This window comes from Populus nigra, chromosome 18 (genome assembly GCF_951802175.1).
Source record: "Populus nigra chromosome 18, ddPopNigr1.1, whole genome shotgun sequence".
NCBI classification, from domain to species: domain Eukaryota; kingdom Viridiplantae; phylum Streptophyta; class Magnoliopsida; order Malpighiales; family Salicaceae; genus Populus; species Populus nigra.
The window spans coordinates 9138082-9158035 of NC_084869.1; the positions used below are offsets into that span (position 1 = coordinate 9138082).

The following is a 19954-nucleotide window of genomic DNA, read 5'->3' on the forward strand; positions in this document are numbered from 1 at the left end:
CCATGGGATTTTGATAAAATTCTAAGTACTTGATAAGTCATCCAACTATAAAAAAAAATTGCAATTAAGTCCCCAATATTTCATTTGTGTTTTCGGTCTCCATGAGCATGTATCTCATTTCAAATTAAACATATTAAATTGATAAATTATTAGCTACTAAACCGATAAATTTAGACCTTTTTTAAAAAAATTATATATACTTTATACCCTCACCTCAAGGCTTACAAGTGATCAAAGAGGTTTCCCTTCTTTTTTGATTTCTTAAGTTCAAATCTTGAAATTAACACTTGATTAATACCCTTAAATACATTATTTAGATCCATTTAGAAAATACATTTTTAAGATTATTTGATGAGGGAACATAGTTTACCTCAATGAATAAGTTGGTCTGACAATATATGTGATAGGGAAAAAAAAAGCACGTGTAATTTATAAGAATAAAATATTTTTGAGTTATATACCTTAATTTATTTATTTTTCAAAGGAAAAGTTACAAAAATAATATACTGTAATTCAATCAAACATCATGTTCCATCTTCCTCTTGGATCAATTTGAAAAAACAAATAAGAGGGATCATAATGTAAATCAAGATAAGTTTTTTAGGTGATAGGGTCATTTTCATAAATCAAGTTATTATTCTAAGTAGATATTTTTGTATATATTATACCAAAAGCTCAATGACGCGGGGAAATAATTGTAAATCAAAAGACATTTTATTGTGAATTGTAATAGTAGTTTCACTTTTAATTTCTCATTTTTTCACGAGCAGATAAATATTTCTTTGGCTTTCTTCCACAAGAGTATTGAGGTTTTTCAAATTTCCAAGTATAGTCAAATAACACTTTTAGTCTTAGAAAAGACAAAAAAAAAAAAACCTTTTGCATTTTAGGGGTATTTTGGTATTTTTACATGGATATTTTGTGTATTTAAGAGGACCATAGGGGGTGTTTTAGTATTTTTCACGATGTATTTGTTATTTTTTAATCAAAAAGTTGTGAGAGCGTGTTCCTCACACCTCATTGAGTGGGCGGTGCTCATGACAGTAAGGAGGCGCGTATGATGCTTTTCGGTGGCCAAATTTGATCATCTGTCGTGTAACTAAATGCACAACCGTGTTCTTTTTCCCATGGTATAGCGCATGTAGACAGATAATGCTTGAATTGCTGCCGGTGATCGATTGTTTGTTTTTTCTTTCTTTCTTTTCTCTCTCCTAACAACTAAAGTGCATAATTGTCTATTTGTTTATTGTTTATCAAATTAGACATGTTTGTCATACTCAAGCGCGGGTCTGGCAAACCCAGGCACGGGCAAGCATGTTTCTAGACCCAAGCGCGGGTCTGGTAGACCCAGACACGCGGGTCTAACATGGTTCTCACATGGTTTCCAGACCCAGACGCACGGGTCTAGCATGAATGTCAAGCCCAGGCGCATGGGCTTGTATGGTTGCTAGACCCAAGTGCCTAGGTCAAAAAATTTAAAATTTCTCAAAAGCATGATTGGACTACAAAAACAAACACTGGTTTATTCAAGTATTATTTTGATTCATATACAATAGAACTTAACTGCAAACTCTTTTTTATTTGTGAAACTTATTTTATAAATTTGTTATATTTGAAGAGCAAAGAATGAAAAAATTTTAAGTTCTAAGTGATTTTTTTCAAGTCTTCAAAAATAAACTTCTCTTTTTTATATACATTATGGATGAAAATTTTAATTTTATTTTTCCAACCAAGTGTTGGACAGTTTTTAAAAAGTTCATGCTTTTTTAAATATAAGATGTTATTGCATGATCTAATTGTCAAAATTTATTATAATGAGAGTTTATTCTACATTATAACTATTAGTATATATAAAAATTTGAAATATATGATCATAAGATAAAACTTTTGAACTTTTGAATTGATAAATTATGTTATAGGAAATAAAATATTGTATACATAAAAGATTTATTGTCCTTTTGATTATATTAATTTGTGCAATTTTGTAGATGATATCTTCACTAGAATTACAGATCAATGAAAAAAAATGAGTGAATTTTAGAGATACGTGTGATTAATATCCCACAATAGAAGAAAGAAATATAGAAAAGATAAAAATATATTTGGTTAAAAAGATAAAAATATAAATATAAAATAATTTTTTTAGAACAATTATAAGTGAATTCCTATATTTTTCAAAAAAAGATGCATGAGTCTGGCATGATTGTCAGATCCAGGCTACTTGGGTATGAGAACCACGCCATACCCAAACTACATGGGCATGACAACCATGTCATATCCAAGTAGCCTGGGTCTGGCAATAACATTAGACCAAATAGGAGGGTCCGACAAATCCAAGGTGCCGGACACAAGATACTTGGGTCTAGCAACCATTCTATATCCAAGAGCCTTGGGTCTGTCATGGTTCCCAAGCCTAGACATTTGGGTCAAAAATAAAATTAAAAAATATTCAAAAATAACAGTGTAAAAGTGAATCTAAATCTACATTTTAAAATTTTAAGGATTAATTAACTGGTTTTATTGAAGAAGGGAATAAGTTAGAATTAACGCTCCTAAGCTCACTTTTTATTGTTTAAGCATAGTTATCAAATCTGGCTTGACCCGATAGGTCAACTTGGGACTTAGATGATTCGGTAGAACCCGATAGAGACCTGGTTTTTTTTTTCTCAAATGTGTTTTTCCACTACCCAGATACCTTTCTTTTTTCATCATTTTCAGTTGGTTACTAACCCATATCAAAGTTCATTATATAAATACTAGAAAAGTGTTTTCTTTTTTCAATATGAGATTTGAAGCCCATTAATAAATATGTGTACACACACACACACACACACACACACACACACACACACACACACACACACATATATATATATATATATATATATATATATATATTCTACGTTCACAAGAAAAAAGTTGTATTTTTTCAATATGGGATAAAAAATCTTTTTGGTTTAAATACTTCAACTTAATAGAATAAGATCATATCTTTTCAATATGGGATTAAAAAACCTTTTGAAATAATCTTTTAGCTTATATCTGTACGGATTGTTTCTTATTTTTTTCAAATAAAATATTAAAACCTCAAATATTTTTCAATCTTTCCGAGTTGACCCGGGTCGACTCGGGTCAACCCGTGTGACCCGGGACCTAGCCCCTTGGTCAGGTCAACCCTCAGGCTAAGTTTGATAACTATGGTTTGGCATGATTGGGTTTATCATATTTGTCATGCCTAGACGCATGGGTTTGGCATGGTTGTTAGGCCCAAACGCCTGGGTCTAGCATGTTTGTCACGCCGTGTCAGACCTAAGACGAGTGAGTTTGGCTTGACTGCTAGATCTAAGGCATTGAACAGGCCATGCTAGATGCAAGTCGTGTGGGTTGACATGGCTATTAAACCCAAGATGTTTGGGTCTGGCAAAAAGTTAAGTGGAAGTTTAAAAATTAACCCACTTGGTTAGGTTTAAAACACTATTAAAACATTCTACATACTTTTAATAATTTTTTACATTTAAAAATTGATATTAACCCACTACGAAGCGTGAGCCAATATAATAGTATAAACTAAGCCTCCTCAATTAATGGAAAAATGTTTTTTTGTTCTTAGGATTCTTTACACTTTCATCCCTTAATTCTTTATCTTCTTATTCGATCATTTTAAATTGCTTTGATTTACTATTAGTATTAGTGATTTATTTTTCATATGAGTGTATAGGGATCTCAAGGTGTCGATCAAGGAAATATTTTATCGCTTGATTGATTCTCTGTTTGGTGAAATAAAATTTAATTTTGTTGATTTAAAATAATTAGAGTTTTCCAATCTGAATTTGAAACTTAAAGAAATGTTTGGTCACTTTTTTTTCCAAGTTTAGGGACCGTTTTGCATGGTTAGAGGGGGAGCTCATGTCTCTTTTGTTTTGGGTTTTTTTTTTTCAATTTCATCATTCAACATTTGTTTAATTGAGAATTGTTTTTCATATTTGTCTTCTATTGGGTTAGTCTCAGCATCATGAATTGGGTCATAGGTTTTAAAAATTAGTTCGAGTTAACTTTGGTTTATTTTTAGGTCTTTTTTTGAAATTGAGTTTTTTTTTCTATATTCATCCTTCAAAATTTTGTTAGTTAGGGATTAAGTTTCATGATTTTTTTCACTTTCATTTCGATGAGGTTGTTTCAATCTCATGTCTCGGGTTACAAACTTAGTAGAGTAACCTAGGTTGACTCGAGACTTTTTTTTCTTATTTTTTAAATTAATGTTTTTTAGTTTCGCACTTTCAATATTGGGTTATTTGAGATTTAAGCTTTATAGTTTTATTCAATTTGATTTTTAAAGGGTTGTCTTGGTCTCATGATCAAGTTTTGAATTTGGTAGATCAACTCGAGTGGACTCAGGTCAATTTTTTTTTCATTTTTTTAATTTGATTTTTTTTTCAATTTCATCATTCAATATTTGATTTGATAGAAATTGAGTTTCATAATTTATTTATTTTTTTTCTTTGGGGTTATCACATTCTCATTTAATTTTTGTTTTGTTATCAAATAAGATCATTAAGACTTTTTAAAAATATTGGAAGGATATATTTTTGTAATATTGGCAAGCATTTGTTTTTTTAGTTGATCATTATTGATTTGAGTTGAGTATGCCTCGCTTGTTCTCGAGGCTATTAGTTTATTTTTTTTTATTCGATCTTATTGAATCTAGCTTATCTCCACAAATACAAAATGTTTTACAGTATTTATGGATTTATTTTATGTTGAGATTTATGTATTGGGTTTCTTTTTGAGTTTTGTAAATATTACATATTTTGAGTTTGAGTATTTATATTTCATGCTATGCTGTTTTATAAAATTATGACTTTAAATAAGTATGTTACGAGGCTTAGCACGGCGGAGCGCCTCCTAGTATCCTCCTAGTATCCTGTTTGCATTGTCAATCATGGACTCGAAAATCGAGTGGTGGCATCATCAGTTCCATCGAGGTATTAGCCATAAATATCAAACATAATATATAATCGCATTGCGTTAAGATATTAGATTTACAAGGAAACTAATTAATGAAATGGATTAGACTCCATTACACCCTTCGGTTTATAGTGCCGTTACACTTAATTGTATTTAATTATTTTATTACATTCTTAATTACAAATATCTCACATATTGCATTGCATTTAGAGGCAAATATTGACATCAATTATATTTTTAAGCATCTCCATTTGATGGACACCTTTATGTTTCAGATGCTGATATGCCATCCCACATATAAACACTTAGCAAATCAGTTCCTGCAATCTCTCACATACCCTTGAAGTCTCCACACCAACTCTGGAAATTCTAACCTGATGGATTTACCAAGCAAATAACAATTGAAGCATGAGATACTTATACGTACATGCAATATTCACTAGCAGTAAATTTGGGTTAAAATTAAATATGGTGAGCGAGATAAGTTGCATCGATCAATAATCACCTGGGCATGAATTGTATGGAAAACCTTGTCTCCAACAGTTGAATAGCTAGCACTGATAACTTCAACTCCTTCATCACTAAGAACATTGATAACTTCATAAAACATGAAGTTCTTGTTCAACCCACTAATCAACACCACTTCTATGGTTGACCCAAAATCTCTTAGTTCAACCACTGGCAATCTCAAGCCAATCATCATACTAGTCATGGCACTGCTGCTTGTTCGAGTTGTTGTGATTGCTTGTTCTTCTTTTACCCTCTTCAGTCCCTCTACTCTTTCTCTCAGTTGCTTTATGTAGCAGGCAGCAAGCTCAAGTTGATCTTGTTGTGATAGCATGTCCTGATATATGTCACAAAAAACAAAACCAAAATTTAGGTTGTCAAAATTATTGTTCACAGTATACATGGAACTGAACTAGTACGTTCAAGAATTGATTCAACATAAATATACAAATTATAATTACTTAACAAAATACCCAAAAAATGTTGGAATCAAAACTTAGCATACAGCTGATTTCTACACCATGTAAAATTATATATATATATTGTAGCTGAATCTAGATTAAACATCTTGGTAAAAATCCACACTGGTTTATGGGTACTGCATCGATCGATTAACATGTTGACATGCAAAAAAGGAATAACCACGAAAAAAATTCTTCTTTCAGTTTAGAAACTTACACAGATGTCTAAAGTAATCCAATATTCTAATTTGAGGTTTCACCAAGAATTTTGAAAAACATCTTCATGCCTAAATTATCCAATGGCGTCGTAGATAATTAATGCAGCAAGAGGCATTGCATGGTTTGCTTTTGAGGAAGAGAGAAGATGCCTTCTTTGTTGGGATTATTTGATTACGGGAAAAAGTTTTTTTTTTTTTTTATAACCATCGAAAGCATATTAAGAAGACTATGAAGTTAATAGTAAAAGAAAAATACAAGAAATATAAGAAAAGAAAAATATTAATTTATTATAACAAATAATAAAAAGGCTATTTAATATTTTTTATTACATTATAATTTATGCTATCAGGAAATTTTAAAAAGTTATTTTATGTATAAATAAAGTTTGAATCCTGAATATATAATTAAATAGAAAAGGTATTGGTATCAATCAGTCAAGATCACTTGCTAACAGCTATCTACTAGCTAGAAAGAACAATGGCTTGCGCTTCCTTTTCCAAGCTTCAATTCAATGTCCAGTCCTCGATCGAGTGTTCCCTGATTATGCTATTAGAACATATGCGAGTAAATTATTGACAGCAGAGATTTCTTTTCTTTTCCTTTTGAGATAAATTTCAAAAGCAGTATTTACTACTATATTTCGCAAGAACAAGTTGATAACAGTACACAAGAGAACAAGACCACAGAAAGCCTTCCAAATTTATGCTAGCACATAAAACACAGCAATTATTGTACCAACTATTTATTGGCAAGATAAGCATTGATATACTTTGAATTTTCATCCCAAAATGTAAGCTACAGAACGTGAGGCCCTCAGCTTCTTATCTGCATTTTTTTTTTGCCATTATTGAATGAAATATATATTTTCAAAAATTAATTAGACTATATATATATTTTTTAATTAATTATCGTTTGGTGTTAGGGTTTTTGCAAAGAATCTCTTCTATTATTATTTATTACTACCCTTACCTGCAAATGCATTTGTAAATATGTTAATTAATATTCCACATGCATCTTTTAACACTTTCAAATTGTTTTTTTTTATTTGGAGAAGAAGGAAGAAAATAATATGATTTCATGTATTTCTATCATACGTAACTTCTTCACAAACCAAAAATGGCTTGGATGGTTTGAGAAGATGATGAGGAATTAGAGAAGCAAGCTTGAAGCATATAAATCTTTTAACACTTTCAAATTGTTTTTTTTTATTATTATTATTTGGAGAAGAAGGAAGAAAATAATATGATTTCATGTATTTATATCATACCTAACTTCTTCATAAACCAAAAATACCTTGGAGGGTTTGAAAAGATGAGGAGGGAGTAGAGAAGCAAGCTTGAAGCATATAAATCTTTTAACACTTTCAAATTGTTTTTTTTTTATTATTATTATTTGGAGAAGAAGGAAGAAAATAATATGATTTCATGTATTTATATCATACCTAACTTCTTCATAAACCAAAAATACCTTGGAGGGTTTGAAAAGATGAGGAGGCAGTAAAGAAGCAAGCTTCAAGCATAAATCTTTCATGTGAATCCTCCGATTTCTCTCCACTGTTTTTCTGTCAAGCCTGGATGACTCACTGTTTCTCTTCTTCATCTTAACTCTCAAAACAAAACAAGAACAAGAAGAAGAAAAAGAAGAAGAAATCCTTTCCTTAATTTGTTTTATACTAACAAAACCCTGACTGGCCAATTCTTGGAAACAAAGATAGGAAAATGGAAGGAAACAGATGGGATGTCAAAGACTAGCTTGGGATTCAAAGGGTAAGGAGTGATACACAGGTGCATGCACCAAATATATAGAGAGTGAGAAGGAGGAGACTCCTTCGTTCACATTGCAAGAGAATATTGAATGAAAAGCTTTGATAGATATCGGGAAAACGTCATCAGTTTTAAAATGTCAAAGGAACAGAGAGCTGGCCCAAAGAAAGATAGAAATGGAATACAAGGACAATTATGGAGATTAGAATCTAATTAGTATTGTTATTGTCTTTGATCAACATGGCGTGCATTTAGCTGATGACACGTAGCCTCTCCGACCAAATACTTTAGCCTTCACCGGCCACTAATTGTACCTTAGACGCCCTAATTAGTGGTGAATAGTTAGGTGACCACAATTTGCTGTAAGTCGGATATTTTTTGGAAAAATATAAATCAATATATAAGTTTTTTAAGTTTTTTTTAATAAATTATAAATGAAAAAACCTATGCATGCATTTAATTAAATACATAAAAAATCATCTATGTCAATAATTACAAAAAAAAAAACAAAGTGTTAATGTGTCTATTCAATTCACCTTGCTGCAGGGCGAATAACTTTTTCTAACGCAAAAAAATTAATGTTTAGATGTTATTAACATGTTTTTGGTATCGAGTAAAAAAATATAACTGTAAATCAAAAGGTTAATATTTACATATAATAAAATATAACAAATATCATATACATTAGCAAGAATATATAAAATCTCAAGCTATTTTTTAATGTAACATAAGAATGGAACAATATTGCTACTATTATAGCGAAACATCATTTTCTTAGTCTTTGTTTAATAATTTCTCAAAAACAAAATGTAAAGAAAACAAATTACAAAAGAATAAGGATAAGAACAAAAAAAAATTATAAATAGGCCAAGAGTAGAGTGATAAATATTTAAAGTGTAAAAAATAAAAAAAATATTTTTTTCCAAAAAAAAGTGTAAGGAAAAAAAAGGAAAAAAAAATATTACAAAAAAATGATGATAAGAAAAAAATTGGTGATATATAGGCCAAGTGTAAAATGATAAAAATATTCAGTATAAAGAGGAAAAAAATATAAGAAAAAATGAGGATTATAAAAGCAATTTAATCTTGGAATTATATAAGATGATCCTTAATAATCAATAAAAAAAAATAAAAAACACCTAAATAAAGCTGAAAGGCATGTAAATATTCAAAGATTAAAAAAGGATGAGCATATTGTACAATGATGATGATGATGCTCAAACCAAATGAAAAACACAAACAAGTAATTCAAGCCTAATATTGGGCGACATGACAAAATCATTTTACAAGATAAATTCTAAGATCTAAGAGGCTATCATGAAGAAAAAAAAGAATCCCTAGGAATGAGTGCTAGTGATTCTTAATCCTAAAAACCTTTAAACACCTCTTGAGCCTGTAAATAGCATTCTTTTTATAACCAAGAGCCACAACCTCTAGTACATGTGTGATAAAGTCTTTTTTAATCAAAGCATGCAATCTGGGTTCATAAGCAATGCTATCTCGTGCAAAATGAGATTTTCAAAAGATTATGATTATGCTTTACTATTTATATAAGTAAAATAAAAGCTTCAAAGATTTTTTTTTCTTCTGAAACTCTCGATTTGAAACTCGAGCCCCTTTGACCACAAAAATCATGAAAATAGAAGGTCACCTCACATTTTTATCAAGGGAAAAATATGCATCAAAATCTAAGATTTAACCTTCATGAAACCCTATCTATATGAGTCGCTTGAATTTTACAAATCAAATTTGCTTTAAACTTGCATCGAAAAGATATTGCATTTGGAAATAACTTTGAAACTTCTAAGAATTTTTTGTGATATCAATCTTTTGTGAGAACCAAACATTTTCTGTTAAACATCATCCTTGAAAAAACCCAAGCAAACACAAAAATATAAAATACTTGGGTGTATGATCAGGTTGGGAGCAATTCAAGAAACCTAACAGGACTGACTATATAACTACTTTTATAAGAAGACAAAAATAGAAAGCAAACTATTTAAATCCTCTGATGTCTTTTCAGAACTCAAGATATGGCTAGAAAAAGTTATCATATTTAAATCCTCCGATGTCTTTTCAGAACTCAAGATCCAGTTTGGTCCTTCCATCTCTTATTTGTGCATGTAGATTTTTTTTTATTTTTTTTGTATAAAAAAGGGGATAATTATAGGGGAACCTGAAATTAAGTTGTGATAGAAAATCTATATAAAAACTAAGTCTAATGAGCTTAATTTTATTACGGACTTAATTGGTGAAAAATTAAGGTTAGAAGTATACTTTGGGCATAATTGAGAAGATTGAAATTTTGGAGGACTAAACTTAATTTTGACAATCTTAATTGGATGAAATCAGTGGTAAATTTGCAAAAAAAGAAAGTTTATAGGTCAATTAAGGGCCAAATTGAAGAAATTCAATACCAAACCAAGGACTTATCTTCAAATCAAAGTTTAAGGTTTAATTGGGGACTAAATTGAATAAATTAAAAACCAAGGGCTACTTTGAAAAAGGGATCATACTTGATGGGTTTCAATTGATTTTTAGCAAGGGCATAATTGCATAAAATTAATCAGTTTTGTCCTAATTAAAGATATTTGAGCTTAAATTGAAACAATAGGGACTAATTTGAAATTTACCAAATTTCCAATTAGAAAACCCTAATTTTTAGGGTTTAAGCAAATGACATGTTACCTTTTTTAATAAAAAAAACCGTGTGACACATCATTTATCTCTGTTTTATTATCTCATTCTGCCAAGAAGGCTAATCAAAATGCCACCTTCAAATGCATAAACGTGGCATCTTCAACTACCTTAAGGGCTCCAATTATCACCATTCAAAAGAGAAGTTTACCCTCTACAAGATGGTGTCGCCTTTTGTTTATGTTTGTACCCCCACCTACAATTAAGAAGCCTCAACTTCTTGTTTGATTCAGTAAATTTAAAAGTGTGGCACCTAACTTTGAATCGATGGTTGGAAAGCTCCAGGCCACCAAATCAAGCATGATTTGATCACGTATGGTTTGTTTGACTCCAATGATCTCCCATTTGCCATGATTATTTCATGGAAAGTGCACTCTCAATAAGCCATTTTTTGTCAGGTTTCATATATGAGGTGCCTAACTTTTTCTAGAAGTTCCAAAAGTTTGTTAGACATCTAGAAAAAGGGAAAAATAATAAAAAGGGAGAATAATAGTCTCCTAATAGATCATTGGCAAAAAATGGAAACAATTCCTCATGACCTAGTTTTGAAAAAACACCTTTCAAACCCATGTATTTTTAATATCAGGTTTATATCTTATAGTGTAATTCTACAGTCCAATAATAAATGAAGTTCCTAAAAAATATTTTTTTATGTTTTATGAAATAAATGAAGTTTCTTTTTGAATTTTTAAAATTCCAAAGAAAAATCAGGTATTTTTAATACCAGATCCATATCTTACAATATAAGTCTTTGATATTAAATGAAGTTCTTAAAAAAACATACTTTTATGTTTTATGAAATACAGGAAATTTCTTTTTAAAATTTTGAAATTCCAGAGAAAAATTAGGTATTTTTAATACTAGGTATATATTTTACAATGTAAGTCTATAATTTAATATTAGGCAAAAGCTATTGGAAAAATATGCAAGGGGTCTACATGTAATTTTAAAATTGTCCCTGGAATTTTTTAAAATTTCTTAAAATTTGCAAAGGCCTGTTTGGCTAGATCCCAAAATAAAAACAAATTAAAATACATGAAAAGACGTTGGCATGTTTGTCAAACGCATCTTTAGGCTAAAATGAGAGGCCTTAAAAATGCTTTAAGAGCATTTTTGTCAAACACGTGCTAAGTAGCCAAACAAAGCCTTATGTCTTAAGGAAAAATATGGTGTGCCAAACACACTCTTATATTTGGTTGGCTTTGGCCCAGCCATATGGTTGGGTCTGTTAGGCCCAAGGCCTTAGGTCATGTATATGGGTTAGGCTCAAGCCCACCTAACCTGATTTTTTAGGACGACAAACGACCTCACATGCTTTTCTCTTCTTATTTTATGATATGGGATGGACCAAGCCTAGCCATACGAGCTACACTGAAACAAGGGTTCGACCCTTTCTTCTATCATTGACCTAACCCAGTGAGTTGTAATCTCATTTTAAACCATGCAAAACATCATGTAATGAACCAGAGGGGAAAAATAAGCTTACTTGGGTGAGAGGTTCTTGTTGACTGTCTGGTGGTGGCACCTTCGAGGTTATTGGTGGCTCATAATGGTCGTTGGAGGAGGAGAAAGGTGGCTGAGTGGGCAGATGAAAAAAAACAATGGATTTTGCCTCTTTTCTCTCACAATTTTCTCTTTTGTAGCAATTTTAAGGCTTTTAAAGAACAATTTTTTTTGCTTAGGTTTGAGTGTAATGGCAAGTCACAAGAGTGATATTTTTTTCTTGTATGGTGAAAGTATGAGAGAGAAGGAAGGCTTAAAAAGTGACATGATAGCTATCATTTTTTGTTGACCTCGGGTGGAGATTGAAGAAAATAAGAAGTGGTCAGACGACAAGTCATCTGGTTTTTTTTTTTACTTGGTGTTAACCAAAACAATGCTCTTTTGAACCAAAAGACATCGTTTTGGTCAAAACATAGCCAAAATACACGCTTTCATTTAAATAAAACGATGTATTTTTGGTGTTTTGGCTTTAATCAAGTAATTAATTTCCTTTTTAATTTCAGTCTCTAATCTTCTAATTTATACAATTAGGTCTGTAATTGAACTGTGATTTCAATAATTATTTCAATTTCATCATTGAAAAACTTCAAAACACCCCCTAATTTAAATGTATTTTTCAACTTGGTCATTGGTCTTGGGTATTTTCAATTTCATCCCTAATTGACATTCAAACTTTTAATTTCTTCAATTTCACCCTTTTTAATTGAATTAGGTCCCTGAATTCACACGTTTTTTGCAAAAAGCTTCTTGGTTCTAAATTTCTTCCATTTGACCTTTAATTGACTCTCAAAATTTGATTTTTTTTCAAATTTATCCTTGATTTTACCCAATTTAATTTACAAAAATGAAATCTGGTCTTCTAAAATTTCAATCTTCTCATTTAAGCCTAATTAAGCTTCCAAACTTAATTTTTCACCAATTAAGTTCCTTATAAAATTAATTTGGCCCATTTGAAGTATAATTACGTCTTTGTACCTAATTAAATCTTTTAATTTGATTCAATTTAATTCTTAAACTTAATTAAACTTTTAATTATGCCCATGATTATTATGGTTGAACATATAACCTTTAGAAATCAATAAAACAAAGTTCTTCGCCTCTACATTATTATAAAACCAATTATTGAATTCATTGCTCTGTTTATCTATTTAATCAACAATTAGCATGAAATACTTTAGTATTTATAAATTCTTTTATAAAATGCTCTTCTAATATCCAACCTATATTACTTTCCAAGAATGGACAACATAAAAAAAACCTCATTTTCACAAAGAATTTGCTATAATACAATACAAAACCACATCATCAAGCAATGGACCTATATTGAAAGTATCCCAACAAATTTTTCTTATATGGCCCTTAACTTTTCTATTATATTATATTATATTAAAGACAATAAATTTTTTTAATTCAGTTTGATTTTAGATTTTTAGAGTAATTAGAGAGTGTTTTAGGGTTGAAAATGACTTTATAGAAGTTTATAGGGTGTTTTAAGTTAAAACAAGTTAGAATTTTAGTTTTTGAAGTCTAAGACTTAAGCCCTAGTTTTTTAGTTATCGAAGGTGGTCAGAATTTGAATTGTTGTCTTCCAAGATAGATGATATCATCTGTTTTATTAAATAAAAACATTTTTTTAAAAAAAGGAAATTAATGCACGAATAAGCCTAGTCTTCTAAGTTATGCATGCCTTACCCTTTTTTTTTAGACTAGGGGCGCAAAATTTCCTTGCCCAAGAGCGACCTTTTTTCTTAAATGGCCCTTAACTTTTTTATTTTATTTTATTGTATATAATAAAATTCTCTTTCAATAGATTTATTGAAAAGATATTTAAAGAATTATCCAATATTTAACATTGGGTTGGTTGACAATTAGGCTTCTTGAATTTTTTTTATTTGCTTTCTTTGGGCTTATTCTAGTTTCATAACCTGGATCCTATGTATGACAGGTTGATCAGATTGCCTCAGATTTTGTTTTTCATCCTTTGTTTTTATTGATTTTTTTTTCTTTAATTATATCGTTCAATATTGGTTTGGTGGGGGATTGTGCTTGGTAATATTTTCTAATTTTCTTTCCATATGGTTATGTAATTGTCATGATCTCAGTCGTGGGTTTAGTGGGGGATTGAGCTTGGTAATATTTCCTAATTTTCTTTCCATATGTTTGGTAGATTAACTCGAGTTGACTTTGATAATTTTTTGACTTTTTTTAAAAAAAAATTAAATGTTTTTTTAGTTTCCTCCTTCAATATTTTATTGATTGAGACTTCAACTTCATGATTTGTTTTGATTTTCTCTCTAAAAAGTTAACACAATCTTATTACCCGGGTCATTGATTTGGTAGGTTATCCAATGTTAGCATTGGTTGATCTAATATGTCAATGTCTTAGTATTTTTTAAAAAATATTGTCCAATATATCATTTTATTAATATTTAAAAAAGTTTCATCAAATGTGTATCTAATTTTGAATTCATGATAAAAGAAAACCTTGCAAGAAAATGTGTTAACAACGCCTAAGCACTGTTTTTGTTAAAAAAAATAATTTGATGACCCACAACATAACACGGGTCAATGTTCTAGTTTGAATTAAAAATATATAATTTATATCTATAATCTTATTAATTGTATTTTTTTTATGAATCCATATTTTTAATTGTTAGTGCATAATCAATGTAGTGCATGCGCGTGTGTGTATATATATATATCTCACATGTGCTACATTAATTATCTTAAGCCGTAAAGTCCGAGTCAATTTAATATGTTATCGTCTTAATATAAAAAAATAAGGTCATATTAAATGTTTTTTAAAGTCATCCGAGTGATCTTGGAATCTACCAAGTCGACTAGGTCATATCGAGACAACTTCTACACAGTTTAATTTTAAACTCGAGTTAGTTAAGAAGTCAAGTTATAAGGTTTTAAAGTTTACCCGTTATACTTGGTTATAAATTTTCCTGTTGCAAATAGCCATCGAGGTTAAAACCTTAGGTGAGATTATAAGAGGTAAATTCTAAATACTACTAAGAGAAGTAATTTTTAGTCTAGGTTTAGAAACATGGTCTAGGTCAAAAACAGAAACAAAAGTATTTATTATAGACAACTAGTTTATAGGGCCAAACTATATTGTAGTTCGAATAAAAAATATTTACTGTAACATAAAATATCAAGGTAGTAGAGAACTATTTAGTATTATTATTAAACTCGGCCCAACAATAAACCTTGAAACCTCCTTATTCGACTTCTTAGTTAGTCCAATTTTAAAATTAAATAATGCAGAAATTGGTCTGACATGACCTAATTAACTTGGTTAGTTCAAAAATAACCTTGTTTTTTGTAATAAAAAAAATTGAAGAATAAAATTAAGAATAAACCTTGTAGGAATATAAATAAAAAGATAAAATAAAAGGAAAATTAATGGAGGGAAATAGGGGAAAAATTGATTGAATTGAAAAAAGAAAGAAAGAAAAGTTTTTCAAGTTCTTTAAACGTATAAGGAACACGTTGGTGTTCCCATTGCAATGTAGTTGTCAATTAATGACAATTAAAGCTACTTGGTGATGGTTATTGAGCAACATCCTTGTTGCTTCCCATTGGCCAAAGTTAGATTTCTGGATACTTTATTCACACTTGTAATTCAGAGAAAGAAAAGAAGAAGAAAAATAGGTTAGGCCCCCACCTATGTTTCGGTTTTTAGAGCTGTTGATTCATAGAAACTGTCTCGTGGTCAATGACGGAGCCAAAGTTTCTTAGATGAGGGGGAAAATTACTCACAAATATTATATAACTTTTTAATATGATTTTTCTTTGAACTTAATTGAGTTATATAACTTGAAGTTTTGAATGATTCTTCATCCTCAAAGGATTTACGCTTGAAATACTTGTCTAGTGACATATTAATTTAATTGATGAACCTACTGATTTTTTTAATTATCATTAATGTCTACATAATAATTAACACAACTACATAATAATTCGCTGTTAAACAAAAGTCAGTTGAGTTACACAATAATTCTAAATCTTCCATATAAAATTCATAGCAAAATACACATCAATTCATCAAAACTCATTTCAATTCATATCTATATGCATATAATAAGTATGTTGATTATACTTAATCACTTCTATACATTTAAATTATTTCTAGACACACACAAAAAAATTGTATAAACTCTCTAAGTCAAATATGTGAAACAAGTTTTAATACTATACTCTAGTTTCAAATAAGAGAAAATACTGAGATAGAAAAAATATAACTTATGAGATTTAAACTCATGCCCTCTCCTAATTCCAAACATCTCATTAACAATTAATTACAAACAAATTTGTGATATAAAATGACAATCAATATATGTACATTGTAAATTAAGAGACCTCAATTAAATAATTAATCCATGATTATAGTGAATTAAGAGACCTCAGTTAAATAATTTCAATAATTACTCTGTCAGTACAAGATATGTCAAGAATAGTGGTTTTGTATGAACATTAATTTATTCATTTATAATAAGAAAAGAAACACTTAATTGATTAAATTAGTAAATTCAAACATTTATTTTGAACACATTCATATCAAAACCCCTAAATTATCATAAACCCTAATATTTTTAATAACTAATTATAAAAGAATAAAACTAAAATTAAACAATAAAATAAATTGAAAAGATGAAAGAAATTTACCTAAAATGTAAAGCAAAAGAAATTACTTACTTCTCTGGACTTGAAGAGAAATTTATATAAGAGAAAGAGGCAGGCAACCGAGGCTCGAAAGAAAATATGACTCTTTATTTATAAGAAACAATTTGGGTAAATGAGCTGGATATATATATAACTTTTCACTTTTCTTTACCTATATTAAACCCTCACCAAAATTATTATATTAATATCCTAATATAAAAAATATTTTAAAAAAAATTAAGGGGGCATTTGCCCCTTTTTGTCCTCATGTGGCTCTGCTGCTGCCCATGGTCCACTGGTTGTGTGGTCCTGCTCGTTGAATTTGAACACTGTTACATATTCGATCAACGGATTTAAACATAAGACACATCGAAAATTAGTATGATAATTCAAATCTTGAGTATGACAATTAGTATTAGCATTTCTTTCTTGTTTTTTTTTTTAAAAAACATTTCTTTCTTTAATTATGATAATTCAAATCTTGAGTAAAGTTCATGTTTTTCATTTCTCTTTTATTAAAACTATTTTTTTCATTTAAACTACATATTTTAACATCAAAATTGAAAGAACTCGATTTTCCATTATGAAACAGACCCCTTTTTGGTATTGCATTCTAATTAGAGGTTGGACAAAATTTTAAAAAATATTGTTTAAAATTAATTTTTTTATGTTTTTTTATCGTTTTAATACGTTGATATCAAAAATAATTTTTTAAATAAAAAATATTATTTTAATGCATTTTCAAGTGAAAAACACTTTGAAAAATAATCATTACTATACTTCTAAAGACATCCAGAATATGACCAGTCTATTTGTAGTGTGATTCTGACCTTATATTTATATTTATATCTATATCTATATCTATATCAACACACACAAAAAAGCCTATTTGTAGTATGGTTTTGACATTATATTTATATCTATATCCACACACACAAAACAACCTATTTGTAGTGTGGTTCCGACCTTATATTTATATCTATATCTATATCGACACACACAAAAAAGCTTATTTGTAGTGTGGTTTTGACTTTATATTTATATCTATATCCACACACACAAAACAACCTATTTGTAGTGTGGTTCCGACCATATATTTATATTTATATCTATATCTATATCTATATCGACACACAAAACAACCTACTTTGTAGCGTGAACTTACAAGCAAAGATTTTTTCTCTTCTTTTCAAGTCTAGAAACACATATGGATAAACACCATAATTTTTCACCTACAATTTTTGCATTTCTTTCTTCTCTTTTTTTATTATTATAAGTTGTTTTTTTTCCATGGATCTACTTCTTTTGTTTGCGGTTCGCAAAGTTTTTAAGAGATGAGTTTTGATTTTTGTCTGCTTTTTTATTTTCATTTGTTCATGTTGATGGGTTTTTCAATTCTCTGTGTAGGTTTTTTGCATCTACAAACTCTTTCGTGTTTTATCTTTCCATACTTTTTTTTGTTTGGTTTTGGTTGTTTATTTGTTTCTTACTTGGAGATACTGATTTGTTTCCCTTTTTACTTTGTTACAGGTTGCTTTGACCTTCGAAGCCATTGATTCACCTAGCCTTCCAGGTTACGAAACCAAGGTGGTTGTGAGGATATGTCTTGCTGATGGTATTGACATGTTCCTAGCATTGTTGGTGATGGATGGTTCTTGCATGATAGATTAATTGTATGGGAATTCGTTGGAACCCTTGTTTATATCTATATCCACACACACAAAACAACCTATTTGTATAGTGTGGTTCCAACCTTATATTTATATCTATATATCCACACACACAAAACAACCTATTTATAGTATGGTTCCAACCTTATATCTATATCTACATCCCCACACATATACACACAAAACTGCCTAGTTATAGTGTAGTTCCGGAACATGCGTCTTATTAGCTATGAGTCGTGCGATGTTCATCCAATTGCATATGTCCTGGATCTCATTTTCAAGCGGGCGTGATCCTATTCCAGTTGCAAGCTAGCCGATGAGATGCAATGAAGACATTTCTGTCTACTCTGGGGGGTACTTTGCTTTTAAATCACTGAGAAAAAGGGGGGGAAAGAGAGCCTAAATCATCACATTTTAACCCCACTAGGAGAAGCCACCTATTCGAGGCAATCGATAAGAGCTTTCGAGAATAAGATTAAAAAAAATAATTAATATCACAATTCTAAATACCTCTTAAAATCTAAAACTCAAAATAACCGGAATCCAAATTTTATGGTAAAACAGTAATTTAAATTAATCTGACTACATATTTGGCACCCTGAATGCTCAACGAAATGTACACTCCTCTATAGGGTACAAGACTGCCGTCTCAAAAATATTGGGACACATGACCTTGCATGCCCAAGACTTCAGACGATGGACCACTGTAACCACGTTTCAAGCATGCAAAGCGGTCAGAATATGTAAAACGAAAATAATAAAAAGAAAAAACCACCAATCCTGTCACGTGTCCCATAAGGCACGTTACTGCAGTGACCAACGGAATTGCTCCATGTGGCTAGATGGTTCACTATTCTTCACTGGCTTTAATTGCTCTTGTTTGCCGCAAAATTGACCTTAAAATCTTTTTTTTTATTAATCTAAAAGCATTATTTTTTCTTTTTATATAATCACGGAGACAACGGAAGAAAACACTTACGAAAAATAAAAATAAAAATAAGAAAACGAAATAGCTAGTAGGGTCACTAACTTGGGTGTGTTTTATATCTGCTTTTATGTTTGTGATGAAAAAAATTAATAAGATCTTTGATAACTGTAAAAATTACATTTTATACTGTGAGACCATTAAAAAATTGAGTTTGAAATGTATTTTTTATAAAGCAATTTTTACATGTTTTTTTAACTGAATTTTCTAAAACACTGTTTATTTTTGCGTTTCAAAAACGTTTTTGAAAAAATTTAATAATTTTTTATTTTTTTCCTTCAAATTAATTTTTATTTTTGGTGTTTTAGATCATTTTGATGTGTTGATATTAAAAATAATTTTTAAAAAATAAAAATACATTATTTTAATGCATTTCCGAGTAAAAATCACTTTGAAAAGCAACCACAATTATACAACTACCAAATATTTTATACATGTTTTTTTCTTGTATAGAAACCTCAATCATAATTTTTACCCAACATGTATCTAAATCCAACTAACCATACCTAATAA

General features: G+C 29.7%; 1 protein-coding gene across 1 annotated transcript; it reads right to left on the reverse strand.

Moving 5' to 3' along the window:
- Window positions 1-4996: 4996 nt before the first annotated feature.
- LOC133678031 (transcription factor bHLH162-like) lies at window positions 4997-5806 on the reverse strand. The gene is made up of 2 exons (XM_062100180.1): window positions 5471-5806; window positions 4997-5339 (listed from the first exon to the last, which is right to left on the reverse strand). The coding sequence occupies exons 1-2, from the start codon at window positions 5804-5806 to the stop codon at window positions 5271-5273; spliced, it is 405 nt and encodes a 134-aa protein (XP_061956164.1). The 3' UTR covers window positions 4997-5270.
- Between the last annotated feature and the right edge of the window lie 14148 nt (window positions 5807-19954).

Excerpts from the sequence above, each read along its gene's own strand:
- LOC133678031 (XM_062100180.1), bottom strand. The coding sequence starts at position 5,806 with ATGCTATCACAACAAGATCAACTTGAGCTTGCTGCCTGCTACATAAAG. Across the intron at positions 5,340-5,470 it reads TCCATACAATTCATGCCCAG|GTTAGAATTTCCAGAGTTGG; the intron begins GTGATTATTGAT and ends TAAATCCATCAG.